At 42.8% G+C, this 18202-nt stretch overlaps 2 protein-coding genes across 3 annotated transcripts; both read left to right on the top strand.

Annotated features, from left to right (window-relative positions):
* Positions 1-315: 315 nt before the first annotated feature.
* f2r (coagulation factor II (thrombin) receptor) lies at positions 316-3381 on the top strand. 2 transcript variants are annotated; one of them, XM_018758291.2, is made up of 3 exons: positions 476-618; positions 710-745; positions 1352-3381. In XM_018758291.2, the coding sequence occupies exons 1-3, from the start codon at positions 549-551 to the stop codon at positions 2509-2511; spliced, it is 1266 nt and encodes a 421-aa protein (XP_018613807.1). In that variant the 5' UTR covers positions 476-548; the 3' UTR covers positions 2512-3381. The 2 variants fall into 2 exon arrangements, with proteins under 2 accessions (XP_018613808.1, XP_018613807.1); XM_018758292.2 differs by lacking the exon at positions 710-745 and having other exon boundaries at positions 316-618.
* A 2647-nt stretch (positions 3382-6028) lies between these two features.
* Positions 6029-8467, top strand: LOC108937986 (proteinase-activated receptor 2-like). The gene is made up of 2 exons (XM_018758250.2): positions 6029-6457; positions 6880-8467. The coding sequence occupies exons 1-2, from the start codon at positions 6397-6399 to the stop codon at positions 7965-7967; spliced, it is 1149 nt and encodes a 382-aa protein (XP_018613766.1). The 5' UTR covers positions 6029-6396; the 3' UTR covers positions 7968-8467.
* The last annotated feature ends 9735 nt before the right edge of the window (positions 8468-18202 follow it).

The following is an 18202-nucleotide window of genomic DNA, read 5'->3' as shown; positions in this document are numbered from 1 at the left end:
GTGGTAGGATCACGTGTCAAAACGCATTTTTGAGTTTAAACTTTGATACATTTCCATTTTTTGTAAATCTGCAACTTTTACAGATCGGAGTGTTGTCTTAGAACTGCTCATGAGATTATATTTAGGGAATGTTTCCATAAGCGATCATCCTGGAAGCCTGTCCGTATTCATTCACATGTTCCAGTAAACCTGTGTATTTCTTGGACTCGCGCGCTGCTTAAAAAAAAAAAAAAAAAAAAAAACCTGCTGGCTGACGTAATCGATTGGCTATGCGCTTCCGCTACCTAACATGAGGCTAGGGGGAGTGGCCTGGTGCGGTAGGGGGCGGGGCGTGGTCGGCCCAGTAGGGAGCGTGTAGATCGGGCAGCAACTCTGAACTGTTCTCCAGCTGCGTCCGTACCGTGTCACAAAAGCGTTTTTTTTTTTTTTTTTTTTTTTCCTCCCCCTCCCTTTTTTCTGCTTATATTTCTGTTATTCTCGCTTTGTTGTCGAGGAGCGCGGTCACCTGTGTCTTAGTGCGAGTCCTGTAGGCCGCACGGTGACGCGGGATGGGTTTGAAAGCGGCCACCGCCTTGGTTCTCTGCTTTTTGTCGGTCATCAGCGCTGCACCCCACAATGGTGAGTGTGAATCTGAGTGTGACCAAAACCTCGTTTTGGACGCATCACATACTGCTCTTCACACTCTTGTTTAATTCCATCGTGTCCATAGGAAATCAAGAGCGAGGTGAATGGGACCATGTGGCATGTATGTACTCAGCTGGCTAGGCTGTCTGTAGTCTCCATCCGGGAGACCTTTTTTTTTTTAATAACGGGTGATTTATTTATTAACAACCCTTATCTAAATACCTTTGTCTGCGGGGACTACAGTGTTAGTCAACTTTGCAAATGAGTTGCAGTGACACAGCTGAGTAATTTTTACTGCATCAGTTCAGGGTACCATTACAGCCAGAGTGGGATTCAAATCTGGGACCTGAGACACCAGCTGCTGGCCATGATTTAAAAAAAAAAAAAAACGGGAATTAATTTCAGATGTCTAACCAGTTTGTTTTATGGCACAATTCACAAGGTGCAGTCATGCATTATCACAGTAGGTTGTTAGGAAAGTGAAAATGTGAGATATTTCAGCAAAGTCCATCCATTTATTTGTAGTAACTGCTTGTCAAGTGTACGGTGAAGTCTTCAGCATATGTAGGATTGTTGTGTAAATATTAATTAAGCATTAAATATTACCTTTATCTAATATCTTTAGTTTTTCTTTAAAGTTTATAAACTTTTTGTACCAGAACATTCGGGGAAGGAATTTGCTAAACGTATTTTTGGCGCTGCGTTAATTGTGCTACTTTGATTTTAGGCAGCATTGTGCGGACTTTTGCGGGGTTCTTTCTGGAGGTGCCAGATGAACCCATCGACTACCTGGATGTACAGGAAGGCAGTGCGTCCGGGTTTGGCTCCGATCAGCCGAAACACGACAAACCCAAAGTGGTGGTGAAGCACGGCTACCACGTCCCCAAAGCGGCCTTGCAGTTCCTCACAGGTTCTATGATGACCATCTTCATCCCCACTGTGTACACCCTCGTATTCATCATCAGCGTCCCCCTCAATCTGTTTGCCGTGGTCATGTTTGTGCGCAGGATACACCCGAAGAAGCCGGCAGTGATTTTCATGCTTAACCTGGCACTGGCCGACCTTCTGTTTGTGCTGCTGCTTCCATTTAAGATTTCGTACCACTTCCACGGGAACAACTGGACATATGGGCCGGGCATGTGCCGCTTCATTACCGCAGCCTTTTACTGTAACATGTACTGCTCCATCTTGCTCATGATGTGCATCAGCATGGACCGCTTCCTGGCAGTGGTGCACCCCATCGACTCCTTGTCCTGGCGCAGCCCCCAGAACGCACTGGTGGTGTGCACCACCATGTGGCTGCTGGCTGTGGGCGGCGTGGTGCCCATCCTAATGTCAGAGCAGACCGTATACCTACCTGAGTTGGGCATCACCACCTGCCATGACATTCTGGACATCCGCCACCTGCGAGGCTACTACGTCTACTTCTTCCCCATCTTCTGCTCTGTGTTCTTCTTTATACCCCTGGCCTTCAGCGTCATCTGCTACGTGCGTGTCATCCAGGCCCTCAGCAGCACCGACACAGCACGCATCCCCAAGAGGAACCGCGCTATACTGATGGCAGCCGCTGTCCTGGCGGTCTTCCTAGTCTGCTTCACGCCCACCAACGTCAGCCTCCTGGCGCACTACACGCAGGTGGCCCAGGGTAGTCACAGCTCATACGGCGCCTACCTTCTGTCCACGTGCATCGGCAGCATCAGCTGCTGCTTGGACCCCTTCATTTACTACTTTGGATCATCACAGTGCCGGAAGCAGGCAGCAGGGCTCCTTCACTCATTGACCTCGCGGAGGTCAGACGAAGAGCCAGTGGCCAGCAGTACGCACTCCAGTAAGATGGAGGTCTTCCAGGGCAGCCGGGGGAGCCGGTACAAGAAGCTGGTGGTCTAGGGGACTGCTGCGCACTTGCATTTGTTGCCACACTTTGATATTGAAGAGCTGAGCTAATGGCCCTTTTTTCCCCCCCCCCCACTGCATTAATGCCTGGACCTCATAGCTCTCAGTTCTTGTGTTAGTGTCCGCTCATGGACTATATTAACTGGAAACTTCTGTTGAATTTCATCTGTATTAAATGGAGTTAGTCTATAGATTGTCACAAGTATAACGCTATAACTTTATGCTGCTTTTTCATTGTTTACCTTAAACAAAAGACAAATCTCATGTTATGACAAGGCTTTTCTTTAGTTTTTTTTTCTCCTGTACAATTTTATACAGTTGCCATTATATGTTGACAAATATTTGGTTTTGGTTGATTCCTACCAATTAATTTACTTGCCAGTATTAATTTGTGCATTTTGAGGCACGGTTTGCCTAAAGTGCACATTTGTAGATTTTCGACTGAAGTTGGCCATTTAAGCTAATACTGTGGGTTCAACTCTTGGTTATGTACAGTACTAAATTATGGTATAATCTGCAGAGATGGCAAGAACAGTGGTTTACCATACCATAATAATGGCGATTCAGGAATATTTCAGTCTCAGTACCGTTTTTTGTCAGATTTTTTAAATTGTATATCTATTTTTGTATCAGTATTTTGTATTATTCCTGCTGTAGTATCAAAGTATGTGTTCCAAGTATGGCTATTCACAATACAGTATTACTCTTTGTTTATGGGTTGTTGTATTCCTACATGTACAAGAAGTGGAGATTGCTGTGTGTATCACACCATCTCACATTTGTTTTTGGTAAGAAACTTGACCCTAAATTTCCCCCCCCCCCCCTTCCTCTCCCATTTTTGTGAGCATATGGAGGGGGGTGTGATGGCACAGTGGGTTGGACCGGGTCCTGCTCTCCAGTGGGTCTGGGGTTCGAGTCCCGCTTGGGGTGCCTTTGTGACGGACTGGCGTCCCGTCCTGGGTGTATCCCGTCCGGCCTTCTGCCGAGTTGCCGGGTTAGGCTCCGGTTCCCCGCGGCCCTGTATGGGACAAGTGGTTCTGTGTGTGTGATGTTGGGGACAGCTGGCAGTGTAGTAGTTAGAGCTACTGCCTTTGGATCCAAAGGTTGCAGGTTCAGTCCCCACCTCTGGCTGTAGTACCCCTGAGCAACATACTTACCCTAAATTGCTCCAGTAGAATTATCCAGCTGAATAAAGGGGTAAATAATTGTAAGCTTGTAACTAATAATTGTAACCTTAACACTGTAAGTGACTTTGGAGAAAAGTGTCAACTAAATGTGATGTATTAGTCTATTCACATACAGTTCTTAGGAACTTTTAAGTGAAATGCCTGGCTTCCACTAAGCTGGTTACAAAAAAATAAAATAACTCCTAGTTATAGGACCTTGTCCACACAAGGTGCTCGGTTCTGAAGCTGCTTTGAAATGGCCGTCTGCATTAATAAGTATCAGAGATCCAGGGGAATGTGGTGACTACAGCAGAAGGAAGACGTTAGCTAATGTACCCGTCTGTTTTACCACAAAACAAGCAAAGCCATGGAAAGAATATGTGTAATGGCACACAAGGAAAATATGAAGTGGGGACACCGTAGAGGCGTGTAAGCATTCTTAACATGTGCTACACGATAAATTACATGGAATAGATTCACTTCAACAGAAAGGTGTACAACTAATGTTGGGTCAGTTTGGTGTCTACGTGAACAAGTGTAGCACAGCCTTCTCCCAGAGTGTCATAAGCAGGGTTCCAAGATTCACCAAATGTAAAAAAAAAAAATTAAATGAATACAAAAAAAGGTTCCCTTCCTCCCATGCTTAAATTAGAGGCAGGTGTCGTCTTCTCCTTCCTCATTTGAGTTTCACTCATGAATTTCAATTTTTAACTTTTTTTTTTTTTTTTGAGTCTACACCCTGTCCAAGGTGACTTGTTTGTGCAAAGCAAAAGTGCTTATAGGGGTTTGCTTATAGAGGCTTGGAAATCCCCCCCCCCCCCCCCCCTTACAGCTGTGTTCCTCTGCTGGACCATAAGAGCTGTATATGAAAAGCGGGGTGTAGTCTGGTCCATGATGGCTACACTGCAGTGACAGCGAGAGGCTCCAAGAGGCAGGTCCACATCGACTGTGTGTACATTAGCTGGTGTGGCAAGGCTGTAGTTGGCTTTCCAAGCGTATCTCTCAAAGTCTGCAGAAAGCTTTCCATGTGGGGTGATTGGGAAGCGCAGCTGCATGGGCCGAGTGCGTGAGCACAGAAATAAACTGAGAGCAGAGTGCATGGGCCATGGGTAACAGCCCATAAGGTCATTTCACAGGTTTCATCACCCTCGAATAAGCAATGGAGGAATACGATGTGTGGTTCTTCATTTCTTCTCAATATTTGTATAAATGAATGCCTACATATCACATTTTTAAGGAGGTATTAACAGTTGAAATGTACCATTTTTACTTGGCCATTAAATAAAGTATGACTATGCCCCCTGGTGGTAATCTTGGGTGTGAAACCAGTTCTTCAGTACAGTACTAGACGCTTTATGGTGTTAAGTATATAATTTATACATTTTCATACACACTTTACAAGTGTTTGAGTTTTTTAAAGCATGTTTTCCAATAAAAATGCAATATTTTATACGATTCGGTCAGTAACTGACATGAAAACTTGAACGGTCTTTTTGTCAGCAGTGGTAGAAATCGAACTGTTACCGTGCATTTGTTGTAAATAACCCGCATGCGTCCATTTCTGACTGTGTCGATAGTCGCTTCTCCGACAGCGGGGTCCTGGTGGTCCGGAGCCTGTCCCGGAAGCATAATGAGCTACACCAGGCAGGCTGCACTTGGCACACAAAACGATGGGTGTATGAAACATAATGTGTAACTGGTAATGCAGCGTTTAAAGCTGTTGCCCTTGTTCCTAAAGGTTACAGGTTCGAATCTCGCCTCCAGCTTAGAATGTGTGCGTTATGGTTGCGTAAGAGCCCGTGACACGGGAGAAAAGGCGGCTCCTCAGGGGGCCGGGGGTGTCTACACTTCGTTAGCACTAGTGCGTAGTGCTTTTCCTTGTTTTCGCCGTGACTAACTATTGTTGTTGGAGAAATAACTGACGCTTTTCTCCAAAGTCACCCGCAAGGTCATAGACTCAATCTATTCGTCTATGTGGATGATGACGTCACATGGGCACTGCAGCGCGAGCGCGCTCCGTGGCTCCAACCATTACGCCGCCTTGTTGCTCTTAAACGTTTATTCACCCAGCGGAGTCTGGAAAGCTGCAATTATTTATCCCTTTAGCAGCTAGGTAGCTTGGGAGGGGTGGGGTAGGATCCGGGCCCCCGATCTTTGGGTCCAGGGGCAGCAGCGCTAACCACTCCACCAGCTACCCCCCCACCTCCCTTTCCAATTCTGGCACCAAACTTTCTGAGCGCGTCTCCAGTCTAGAAACACACACGCGTATCGTTCAAAGGTACAAAATGCCCCCCGTTGTAAGGTGTGTTAAGTATCAGCACTGCTGCAATGTACAGTTTTGAGAGACAGATGAACGGTTGGGTCTCGGGTTATCTCGGTAAACAGGACTGTCGGGTTTGTTAATATTTAACCTTCCAGAGACAATTCCGGTAACGTCGCGGTCGGTGCAGTACTAGTACAAGGGCTGTGGTAAAGGCAGTGTAAAAAGCAGTGTGAAAATAGCAGCGCGGCGAGGATGACACCCCCTCTGTGTTTCGGGGCCGAGTGACGCCGCCCAGGTGAGCCTTCCTCGCCTTTTAAGGTGAAGGTGTGGCCCTGGTTTCAGTCGGCAGGCCGATACCGCGGGTCTCGTACAAAGAGCAGCCACGGCGCCCAGCGTTCTCACACTGCTTGCTGACGAGAGCTCGCGGACGCGGCGCGCACCACAATCATCATGCACGTGATGCGAGTGCTTCGAGTGGCCATCCTGCTGTCGTCGTTGGTGTACAGTACAGGTAAGCGCTGCTCTCCTTTCACTTACGAGAGTCTCCCTCCTTGACCTTCTTCCTCAACGAAACGCCGCACACTTTTGCCTCAGCTGCGTCTTCTAGAGTCCCGAGAGTGTTTGTTGTTATTGCGCGCGCGCCCGCCTGCCTTCTGCGCACCTTCCCTTTCGTTGCTGTGTGTTATGTACGTAGAAAGAGGTAACTTTTTAGTCAAGGTCCCGTTTCGGCAGTGAGGACACGAAGCTGACTGTGAAGAGGCGCAGTGTGTGTTATAAATATTTGTTGAAAGACCTACGTGGACTGGCAGGTGTTTGTTTTTACCGGGTCTGGTGTGTGCGGTCGAGTGCTCAGTGAGTGTTTGATCTCTTCTCAGGGTTGAGCAGCAGGTGTGTGTTTTCTGCATTGTCACTCTTCCCACTTGTTTGTTTCAGCTCAGAAAGGACGTGGCTTTATTGGGAAAGACACAGGTGATGGTACTGCCGAAGTGGACCAAGAAACGGCGAACGTGCTGAAAAGTGGTTTGACTACGGTCTTCCTCCCAGTACTCTACATTATCGTAGTGGTCGTTGCGATACCCACCAACGCCATGGCAGTGTGGGTTTTTCTCTTTCGAACAAAGAAGAAGCACCCGGCGGCCATTTACATGGCTAACATAGCGCTGTGCGACCTGCTGTTCGTCATCTGGATCCCGCTGAAGATTGCCTACCACTTTAGAGGGAATGACTGGACCTTTGGGGAGGGACTCTGCAAAGTTCTGGTGGCCTTTTTCTATGGAAACATGTACTGCTCCATCCTGTTCATCACGTGCCTCAGTGTGCAGCGCTACTGGGTCATAGCTCACCCGCTCTCAGAACAGAGGCGGAACAATCGGGTGGCGATCATCATGTCTCTTTCCATATGGGTTTTCATCTGGCTGAGTACGACACCTTTGTACCTGTACGACCAAACGGTAAAAATCAGAAACCTGGGTATCACCACCTGCCACGATGTCAGCGTCATCCACAACCCGACGTATCCTTTACAGGACGTGAAGCACGCCTTCGGCTACTTTCTATTCATGGCCGTGTTTGGGTTCCTCATTCCATCCGTGGTGATCATCGTGGCTTACACCGGTCTGCTCCGAATCCTGGGAGATTCCCCAGATGACCAAAGTGTGGGCAAGAAGCGGCGCAAGTCTGTCATACTGATAGTCACAGTCCTCGTGACCTTTCTGGTGTGTTTCGTCCCCAGCAACATAATGCTCGTGGTCCACTACTCCCTTCTGGCTACTGGGGCTTCCGACAATGGCTACGGCTTCTATATCACCACACTTTGCCTGGCCAGTCTCAATAGTTGCCTTGACCCTTTCATTTATTACTATATCTCGGAGGACTTTCGGGAGAACGTTAAAAACACTTTGCTGTGCAGGAGCAGCAGAACTGTGGACAGGATGAAGGTCTCCTTCAGTTCCCTTAAGTATTCAAAGAAGACCAACACCTACACCAGCGAGAGCGGTCAGACTCAGACCAGCAGCTGCTGATTTACGGAATAGTGTGTCGGAGGGACTTTACATGATCAGTATGCTACCCCCTACAGCAGTATATTGATTACCTAAACTGGACTTGTTTTGCTCTGGGTAAAGGCATTTCATTGGTAAATGTTAAATGTGTATATTGTTCAAGCTCATGAAGCCTTTTGTGGGCAGTTTGTGACTGTGATAAAAGCTCACCCTGTGTGCTGCATTGTTTTTGTTCATTTCTCTTTTAAATCTTGTGTGTTTTTTGTATATGATGCCATAAAGGTTTTTAGTTACAGAATACCTTTTACACTTTTTTTTTTTTTTTTTACAGCAGAAGTTAAGTGAATCTAATCCAACTGTAGCATATGTGTTGTCCTCCAAAGGGTGACCTTTTTTTGTACATTGTTTTATACCTTTGTTCATATCTAAATTTTTATTTATAGCTTGAAATATATGGAAATAATGCTATATTTGAAAGCTGAGAATATTTTAAAATAAAATTCTCTGCCACTTGATCATGATTTCAAAGCCTTTCATTTATGTCCAAATTAGTAGAGCAGTATTTAAATTAAAGCACTAGGTTTGCCTTGCTTTCCTCCATCCAGAGCCCTTTTTGAACAGTTTAGCCTGGGAGTCTCAACAGCACTCGCCGTTCTTTGATTTTTTTTTTTTTTTTTTTTTTTTTTTTTTTCCAGCGTCCATGATAATTACAGGTAAAAGTATATTAGTAAATACGTTACAGGGTCTTGCGTCAATGGAGATAATTTAACAGACAGTTGCGGGGGAAGAATTGATGTCTGGGAACCTGTTTTTAAACAGGAAAGTTTTGCCTTGCATTTGCATGAGTCATCTCTGCTTGTGAGTCTGTGTTGCTGTAGATCTCCAAGGGAGATTATGTACTGTTTTGGGCTCATGCTTGAATGTCTTTGTCTTACATCTGTATCTAAGCCTAGATAGTTTTGGGGGTATTTGTCAGGGTTCTTTCAAAATTTAGAATTGTTTGATCAGCTTCAGATGGTGTGTGTGTGTGTGTGTGTGTGTGTGTGTGTGTGTGTGTGTGTTGTAGTTCTAAAATATCTGTATAGGTTATTTCTTATGCTGAAATACTGTGAATATAATTCCAAAAGTTTGACCTTTACTATAAATTCAGTAACTTTAACATGTAGGAACTGTGTATGGGATTCTGGAAAACCTGAGACCTATGAAGGCTGAAGGAAGTAATGGAAAAGAAAAGGCTACTTGTGTTTTCATTAAAATGATTCAAATAGTTTGTCAGGAAATAAAAGTAGGGGAAGAGGCATATTTACTAAGTGAAACTGTTAATGATGTTTGATACAGACATTGCTCTTTTGTGGTTGTAAGAATTGAACGGCTTACACATTTATTTAGCAGATCCTTTTCTCTAAACAATGTACATCACATAAATACAATGTGTGCATTACATTAGGAAGAGAAATGCAGATGTGTGTGATTTAAATGCAGTTTTATTTCCACCATATGAACCAATGTTTGCCACGAGTAGCTGCATAAAACTTTATCAGAATACCTATGATATGGAGTTCAGAGTTCCTATGGAAGAACTACATTTATTCATTTAGCTGATGCTTGTAAAGCAACTTACAATTATTTACCCATTTATATAGCTGGGTAATTTTACAGGTGTAATTTAGGGTAAGTACCTTGCTCAAGGGTACTACAGTCAGAGAAGAGATCTGAACCTGCAACCTTTGGGTCTAAAGGCAGCAGCGCTAACCACTCCGTTATCAGCTGACTTACAAGAACAATTCTGCTGCCGGTTCAGCTCTGTTAGTCACGAAGATGTTTGGATTATTTCAGAAAAGATAGGTTCAGATGTTTAGTTTATACTAATAAACCTGTCGGGGTTTTTTTTTTTTTTGGTTGCGTAATGCAGGACATCCGGTATGTCATTCCCTACCCTCCCCCACATCCATTCCTCAAAGGTGATGGTGCAGTGGTGAAAGGAATTCTGCCCTTCTTTGTGAAGGACAAAGGCCCAGCCAGTGCAAACTGGTCTGTGGAGGTTTGGGAGCGCTGACTGTTGTCCTGAGGGCATCTTCAGCACGAGTAGTGAAATGGTTAAAAGAAAGCACATGCCAGGAGCACTCAGCCAAGTTGTTGGGGTTTCAGACACTTTTTGCACTGTGGACTCGTAGGTAGTTCTGCAGAGGCTATTTACAGAAATAGTCCAGGTCAGTACCTTGCGCAAGAGCAAGTTCCTCTTCTGTGAAAAATTGGTGAGCACTGTGAGCAGAAGTGGTGGCCACTTTTCTTGCCTACCTTTACTATTATCTTTAAAGTTTGAGGCTGTCCAGTCAACACAGGGTCAAAGCTCTGTGTGGAACAATCTTATTGTTTTCAAAACAAGAAGGAAGGTTCTGCGCTCAAGTCAAAAATGGCTAAACATTTATCGCAGTGGATGAAATTTCCCAGGAAAACTGGGGAGAAATGAATGGACTCACAAATGACAACATCCACATATCAATGCCAGTATTTTACAATACAATTGGCAAAAATGTGAGGCCTCCTACTCTCATTGCCATTGTTGCCATATTTCTAAATACAATGACTGCTCAGCTTATGAACCCAAGAGGGAAGATAAGTCTAACTCCAATGTTACTTTTACCACTATGTCATAGTCAAAAGTATAATACAGACATCCCTCCATTTATTTTGGGGTAATATTCTGTAAAAAAAAATCTGATATAACTGTCATATAAACCTCAATACTTTTAAATGTGTTTTTTAGGAAAAGCTCATCTAAAATTACTATAAATATATACTTTGTCTCTACAACCCCATATTCATTGCTTAATAGTTTACTGATTCGTGCCAGTAGAGTGAGCACCATTCCCCACCTGACTGATCACCAACACTGAAAACACCATACACAAGCTGCAAACGCTGGAGAAGCTGTTGAATTAAGGTGGACTCACATTGGTACTGTTTGGATGTGTTTCACTGACAGTAAGTGGCAGACCAGATAAACACATCACATTCGCTGCATTGCAAATTGAAAATTTTGAAACTAGTGAAAATGCAATAAAATATAAACTTTCCCAGGTCAGAGAATCTGTTTTGCACACCTTTGAGCCAATGCACAACACTTTTGAGACTGAAAAAAATGTGTGTGGAGTTACCTGCTACACAAAATCGATGTTTTCCTGGCAACCAAACCACTTAAGAGGTGCTGAGTAATAGTAAGATGCCAGTGGAACATAGGGTAAGAGGCTGGCTGGCTGCCTCTTTTTTATTCTTCTCTCTGGTGTGGAAGATGAGCAACTAATGAAAACGTCAAAGCAATGTGGGTGAAGTCTGAAGTCTTTGGGAGAATGTTCTTACAAGTAAACTGCAGGACAACTTGAAATGCATGAACTGCCTAAAGTGACTGAAGGTCAAAAGAGCCTTTGGCATCACTTCTGACATTCCGGGCTCAGAAAATCTTGTAGATGGTTTCTAATTTGTCAACGACAGCAACCACTTGGTGTAAAACAATGTTATATCTTGTAGGGTTCAAATCACTTCGTGTCCATCAAACTGGCAGCAGTAACAAGTGCCTTTCAGCTTTCACAAAACGATCAGTTAGCGTGTGGCAAGTGCTTCCGCTAAGTGAGCAAATTCAGAAGCGGAAAGACAAAAAGCTCAGTCTCCGCTATGCGCTTCATAAAGGCAGCGACCACATCACCTGCAACCCTATGGCTACAAAACGAAGTAGTTATGAAAGCAACCCCAGAGCCATCGGTGAATGAGTACCTTGCTGTACGTGTAAAACACGGTTGCACAAGGCCTGTGGACTTCCAAGATGTTTTCTGAAATAATTCAGACATACACTGGAAAAACACAATCGACGTGCAATAAATTGCCAGTTAAAATTATTATAAAACTACAATTATTTGTGTAGTTTTCAGCTTATTTGCCTTTACCTTATTTCTTTTATATTTTAGTAAATCCAATAAAAAATATTTCTCATTCTGGACATGAGAAAACATTTCTAATAGGACTGCACTGGTGACCCACTTATTTCTGTTATAAATAAATACTCTGCTTTTCACACGTCTGTCTCGGGGTGTTGGTTACCTGTGGTAAAACTACCACGTCGCACAGAGCTCAACTGAAACCAGTGAGGTTTGTGACATTTGAAGTTTCTGGTTATAGTATTTATAGTTCATATATAAACTAATTATACTCAGTGTAGCTGAATTGGGTAAACCACAAGGACCGGACTGAAAATTCAGAAATGATGCAGAGTGAAACACTGACATCACACTCACTCACTCCAGTACATAATAGCATACCTCCTGTAATTCAAGATATGCAGGTAACTGGACATATAACTGAATGACTGTGTGCTTGTGTCATAATGTATTATTATTCTTTAACTATAGTATATTGCATTTCCTACTGTAGTACCATTCACTGAGCCTATGGTACAGTATATTTTGATAATCCTGTTCCATGAATTTAGCTGTTAGAAACCATGGCTGTTTTTTTTTTTTTTTTTAAACTTATTTCAGGGGCTGTTTTACATTTAATTTTTACCTTCAATTATCCCACTTTCCTGATATTTCTCTAATCTTGGTCAGCACTCCAGGTTCACAGAAACTGGATCCCTTTTTATACCTTCTCCAGTGTAGAGAGACACTTGCATGAGAATATCTAGTGTTCAGAGCTATTTTATCTTGGAGAACCTAGTGCACTGCAAGGCTTATGACAGTACTTTTACTCACTGTCTCACTTTTGCTAACTGTTAGTCCTGGTGAGGGTTGCAGAGGTCTGGATCCCATCCCAGAATCATGGGGTGCAAGGTAGAGAGGTAAATCCTGGATGGGATGCAACTCCATAGCAGGGTAGCCACACACACACACACACACACACACACACAATTAGGATTAATACATTGCTTTGGAGAAATGAATAAATACAAATAAATGTCATTCAAAATCAATAGCAATCCATTCTTTAACAAGTGATTCAGGTGAACACTGCTTATGAGTATGACTGGACAATGCAAATATTGCTCATATCCTCAAACAATGGGTATTATGAAATTCAGATTTACTTGCAATTTAAAATTTCTTTAATGTGGCTTGGATTGTGTGATTTATTTAGTAAACAGTTTCATGAATCCTGATAAATGACAAGATTAGTTTAGATAAAAGAAACTCATAATGGGTGACGTGGCCAGCACTCTCACTCTAGGCTAGGAAGCCCCAATGTTCCCCGTATATTTCCGCTAGTACACTGTCCCCAGTACAATGCACCCAGTATATTTCCCCAGGAACACTGGCCTATAGTCACTAGACTGTCACTAAGATCACGTTGAGCTAACACGGACATGTTAGCTCAGCGTAATCCTAGTGTATACAAACTCGACACCAACAGCAAATTTTGTGACAAAACACATAATTAACAAGGTTTACATACTAGTCATAACTTCAGTACATAACATACGGCCTATTTATAAGTTATCTATAACACTGTATATATAGATCATTCAGAACAAAACGTGTGAAACTTCGTCACACACTGAGACAAATTAAACACATGTAAGACACACAAAATATCGCTAAATCCTGCATAACAACAACGTGAACTTTAAGCGGCTGCCAGATCCACCGCACCGCGCAGTGGCCTGGTCCTTGTCCTGCTCTTCGGTGGGTTTTGGGGTTCGAGTCCCGCTTGGGGTGCCTTGCGACGGACTGGCGTCCCGTTCTGGGTGTGTCGCCTCCGGCCTTACGCCCTGTGTTGCCGGGTTAGGCTCCGTGCCCCGTATGGGGTGAGTGGTTTGGACGGACGGACGGACGCCTCGCCGCAGGTTTCTCATTTTCATCATTCGCTTCAAACTCGAGGTTGACAGCGTGAACTATTCGATTCTCCCTCCCCACACCTCGTGCCTCCGAGAGGCCTTTGCGCGCCTTTATAGCCAGCGCTGGGACATCCGGGCTACACGGTCTGAATGAAACCCGCGAATTGTTTGGGCGAATTGTTCGCATCTACGCACGCGCAAATTCGTTTACCGTTTCAACGGCACTGAGCAGGCGCATTCCGACACCCGGGGAGAAGCGCCTTGTTTCGTGATTGTCATAGTTCGTTTAAAGAAAGACTAGGCTTCTTATGAAACCCGCATTAATTAACACGTGCTGGTGTTACGTTCTTACTAGAAGATATGTTTGGTCTCGGCGTTCGCATCACATTTAAATAGATCTCAGTTATTTTAAGGTGCGGTTTTTTTGCCCAACCATTTCCATAGCCCCAGGCAGCGCGCGGAGCCCTGGCACGTCACGTGCTGTCAGAGAAACTGCGAGTGTTCGGTCACAGTTTTAGTCATTTTCTCTTTGCTTTGCCCTTGTAATTTCATGGTATGCAGTCAGGCTGTCCCTTCCCTTTACCAGTTAGCAGGAATAAAGGGCAGCAGGTGACCGTGGTTAACGTTTAACCTGCTTTCACATTCTTTGCATCCATCAGTGCACCAGTTGTAGGCTGGCAGTGAGGGGGGGGGGAAGAGTGTTTGAAGGCAACAGAAGGGTAAGGTATTCTATCCAATATCCCACTCAAAAAGGATCTGTGATCCAATTTGGAGGAGGAATGTGTGCAACCTGGTACTGGCAACTCCAGCTACCCAGATGTTGTGTTTTACCCTAACATTATTTAATTCCATAAAGCATGTGGAATTAAATAATGTTAGGGTAAAACATAACAGGGGCTTTTCCTTTTCCTGGGTTTGTAAGCATTTCCTGTGATGTTGTCCTGTCATTGAGAAGGTCAGGCAGGGGGCCGCTGAGCAGATAGTACATCTTACCTTCCTAACACTATCATCCTCCTGGAGGCCTGCAATATATGGCTTTTCTCTTTAATTCTGATCTTAACTGCCTTGTTGAAATAATTATTTGGATGGTGATTCACCTGTTCTGATCCAGGTGTAAATGGATTCTCTAAGACCTGCTTAGATGTGCAACCGTGTTGGTGTCCCTAGCGAATGTGAAGCTTGGGACTCAAATCACCTCCTCTTCCCAGGATGTCATGGTGGTTCATCATCTACTGGGCAAACTTTTCTGTTAAGTACAGACAAACAGCACAGTTGAAGAACTAGTAATATGCTTTCTCACACACATGCTGTTGGTCATTTTAATTGTAATTGTTATATAAGAGTCTCCTGCTAAGACTCTCTCACGCACACCAGGTTTTCCATAGTGAGTGACTTCATGCAAGTGATGGTTAAGGCTTGACCTACAACTGTTGTCAATGTCTTGATTGATATTACTCCATAACTATTTATTTGAGCCTCAGGTCTGAACACTCAAAGCTTGTGGGGTTAATAAAAAGAATCTACAAATTTCTTAAAAGTTACTTTATGTGTCTCAGCTTTTTATTTTATTCCAAAGCCTCTAAAGCACAAATATGACCTAAACTTCACTAAACTTCAACATTCCAGGTAAACTGTTATGTCTGGAGCGTGCAGTTCAAATGGCTTTATCCATGTCCGTGTCCTACCCTAGTCATAGTACTTGTACCATAATCGTACTGGTGAAATTGATGGTAATTCCAGTGGCCATTCATGCACTTCAAATCATTTGCAAGTAGCAACAGTTCTGGATTCTTCACTAATATTCCACCCAGAGTGACCCCTGCAGCAGGGACTTTATGTGAAATCAGCTGAAGGGACCATTAATCTTTCCAGAGGTGGTAATTAACTGTTCCTCCCCCATTTTGACTGTATAGACACAAAAAGATTGTTTATGAGACGCCATGGATTTTCTCCTTTCTTTTACTTTGATTAGCTGTAATTCCCTCCAATATAATGAGGAAAGATGGATTTTCTACTTTTGTTAATGAGATTCCTGAAGAGTTTTTTTTTTTTTTTTGAAGACAGTTGTTCAGTTTTGTTCATGGCCTGTTCCATCTGCTTTATTCAGTACAAGTCTGAGGTTTTCTCTGCAATTTCAGATGAACTGAGAAATATGGAACATATTTACATTTTTTTTTCATTTAACTGACACTTTTCTCTAAAGCATGTATAATGTTAAGCTTACAATTATTTACCCATTTATGCAGCTGGGTAGTTTTATTAGAGCAGTTTTGTCTAAGTACAGTGCTCAAGGGTACTACAGCCAGAGATGGGGATCAAACCTGTGGATCCAGAGACAGTAGCTCTAACCACTACGCTACTACCTGTCTAGGTCACTATGGTACACAATATGGTCAGACTTTCACAGGACAAGTAAAAATGTCTTGTTTGACATTGTTTTTGCATATTTATTAAATGCAGAATAATTAATTTTACTGGTGACCAATAATGAGCATGAGGTGGCCTCTAACATTTCCAGTGCCTCTGCTGCTGCAGAGTTTTAGAATTTTTTTTCCCTTTAAAGAGTTTCAATATATTATCAAATACTAATCAGTTATTGTTCATTCATTTAGAAGACTGCAACCTTGTTATTATTCAACTGATTATTAATTGAAAATATCTATGTATTCAAAAAGTTCTACCTTTTTAAATCAAATGCTGACTTTTTTACTTTCATTAGTTAAGTCATACTTATTAATTCATAGTTTATTCAGAATCATTTATAGTCTGTTTATATTTATGCTCTGCAATATCTGCAGTAAATATGATCAGTAAATTTCATAGTAATTATGCACTATTAATTACATCTAATTAAAATGCACAGTTCCGCATAATGTTTTTTTACTATGAGGAACATCCATCCAGGCATTTTTTAAAACTACATATTGAACTCGCACCATCAACTGGAAAAAATATTCCAGTTTGCAAAGTTTAATATATGAAAATCTCCGGTCTTTAAATAAATACAGCAGCTTTCACACATACTTTATTGATTTAGTTCATGGCTCAAAATTCTACTATGTTCTCAGGTTTTGTTTACTTAAAAATGTTGCTTGTAAGGACATTTAAGTAGCTTTTTTTCTGATTTGCCTAATAACCACATCAAAATATGACAGATTTTCTCTAATCATTGCTTCTATTTCCCTGCCATGTTCATAATTGCTCATTATGGGTAACATTACACTTGGTTATAGGAATAATGGCAGATTATCGGACTCTGCTACTTTTTACAATATCAATCAGAGGTTTGTTAATGATCAAATCATCCTGTCTGTTTGTCTATTTGTCTGTCCTGTCAAAATAAGTGAGCTTGGTCTAAATGTCCTAAATGCCTTCTCTTTCAAAACAGGTCTGAGAAAAGCGCAGAAACGCCTGATCACCATTAGGTGGCACCCATGAGCTGCACAAGTTATTATGTGCCTGAAGAGCTTCATTTTCTGTGGGAAATTTAGCACAAGTTATTCAATTTCAGTTCTCTTTGTACCAATTAATGGCAGAGCAAGCACTGGGGTGATGAAGGACATGATGGAAATTGGTGGAATTGACAAATTAATTGCAAACAGATTAACAAACAAAGGGAAGACTGGAAAGCACATTGAACCTTTAAGACCTTGGAATCAGAGAGTCCAATATTTTTACCAGGACTTAAATTGCAATAACAAAATGGCATAACCTTTAGACCATGTAACTTTAGAACCTAATATGTGAAAATCGTTATTTTCCTTCAGAAGATAGTCTTAGTCCCTGGACAATTATATGAATGACAAGTCACAGAATAATAATTCAGATGTGATGTTATGGCATGGTAATCCCCAAACATTTTCCTGCCGCGCATGCAATCTTTCGTGCTGGAGATGGGTGGTACTCACCCCCCCGGCGAACCCCAAGTGGGTATCGGACCGACGTGGGATATGGATGACGGCTGCAACCTTCACGGTTGCTCAGGTCACCGGCCGATGCTGATGAAACGATTCAGTAAGACCTAATGCAGACTTCCATGTCTGTTAGGGGGTGCAAGGTGCTTTCCAGAAAGCTAACAGAACAGCAGAATACAGGCACCTGGGATGGCTTGGTGGTGATTCTTTAACCATCATTTAACTGACCTTATTGCATCCACCATGGCTCATGTTGCTGGGGTAAGAGGAAAACCTGGGGCATGAAAGACACTGAGGGTGCAGGAGGGGCATGAAGAAGTCAGAAAGAGAAGTATTTAATTTCATTTCATCTAAATACATCCATTCTGACATTTTGGTACATCCATTTGATTCCATGGGAAAAAAAATGAATGAATGTTTATTTAAGAGTATTTTTCACATTTTAATAGGTTTATTGACACTTGGCCACCCTGTCAGTAGTGTGTTTAAAGCTTCAAAACTGTACATTTTCCTAATTT

Source organism: Scleropages formosus, chromosome 17 (genome assembly GCF_900964775.1).
Source record: "Scleropages formosus chromosome 17, fSclFor1.1, whole genome shotgun sequence".
NCBI lineage: Eukaryota > Metazoa > Chordata > Actinopteri > Osteoglossiformes > Osteoglossidae > Scleropages > Scleropages formosus.
Note: the sequence above shows the minus strand (reverse complement) of the source record. Positions and strands in the feature narration are given on the sequence as shown.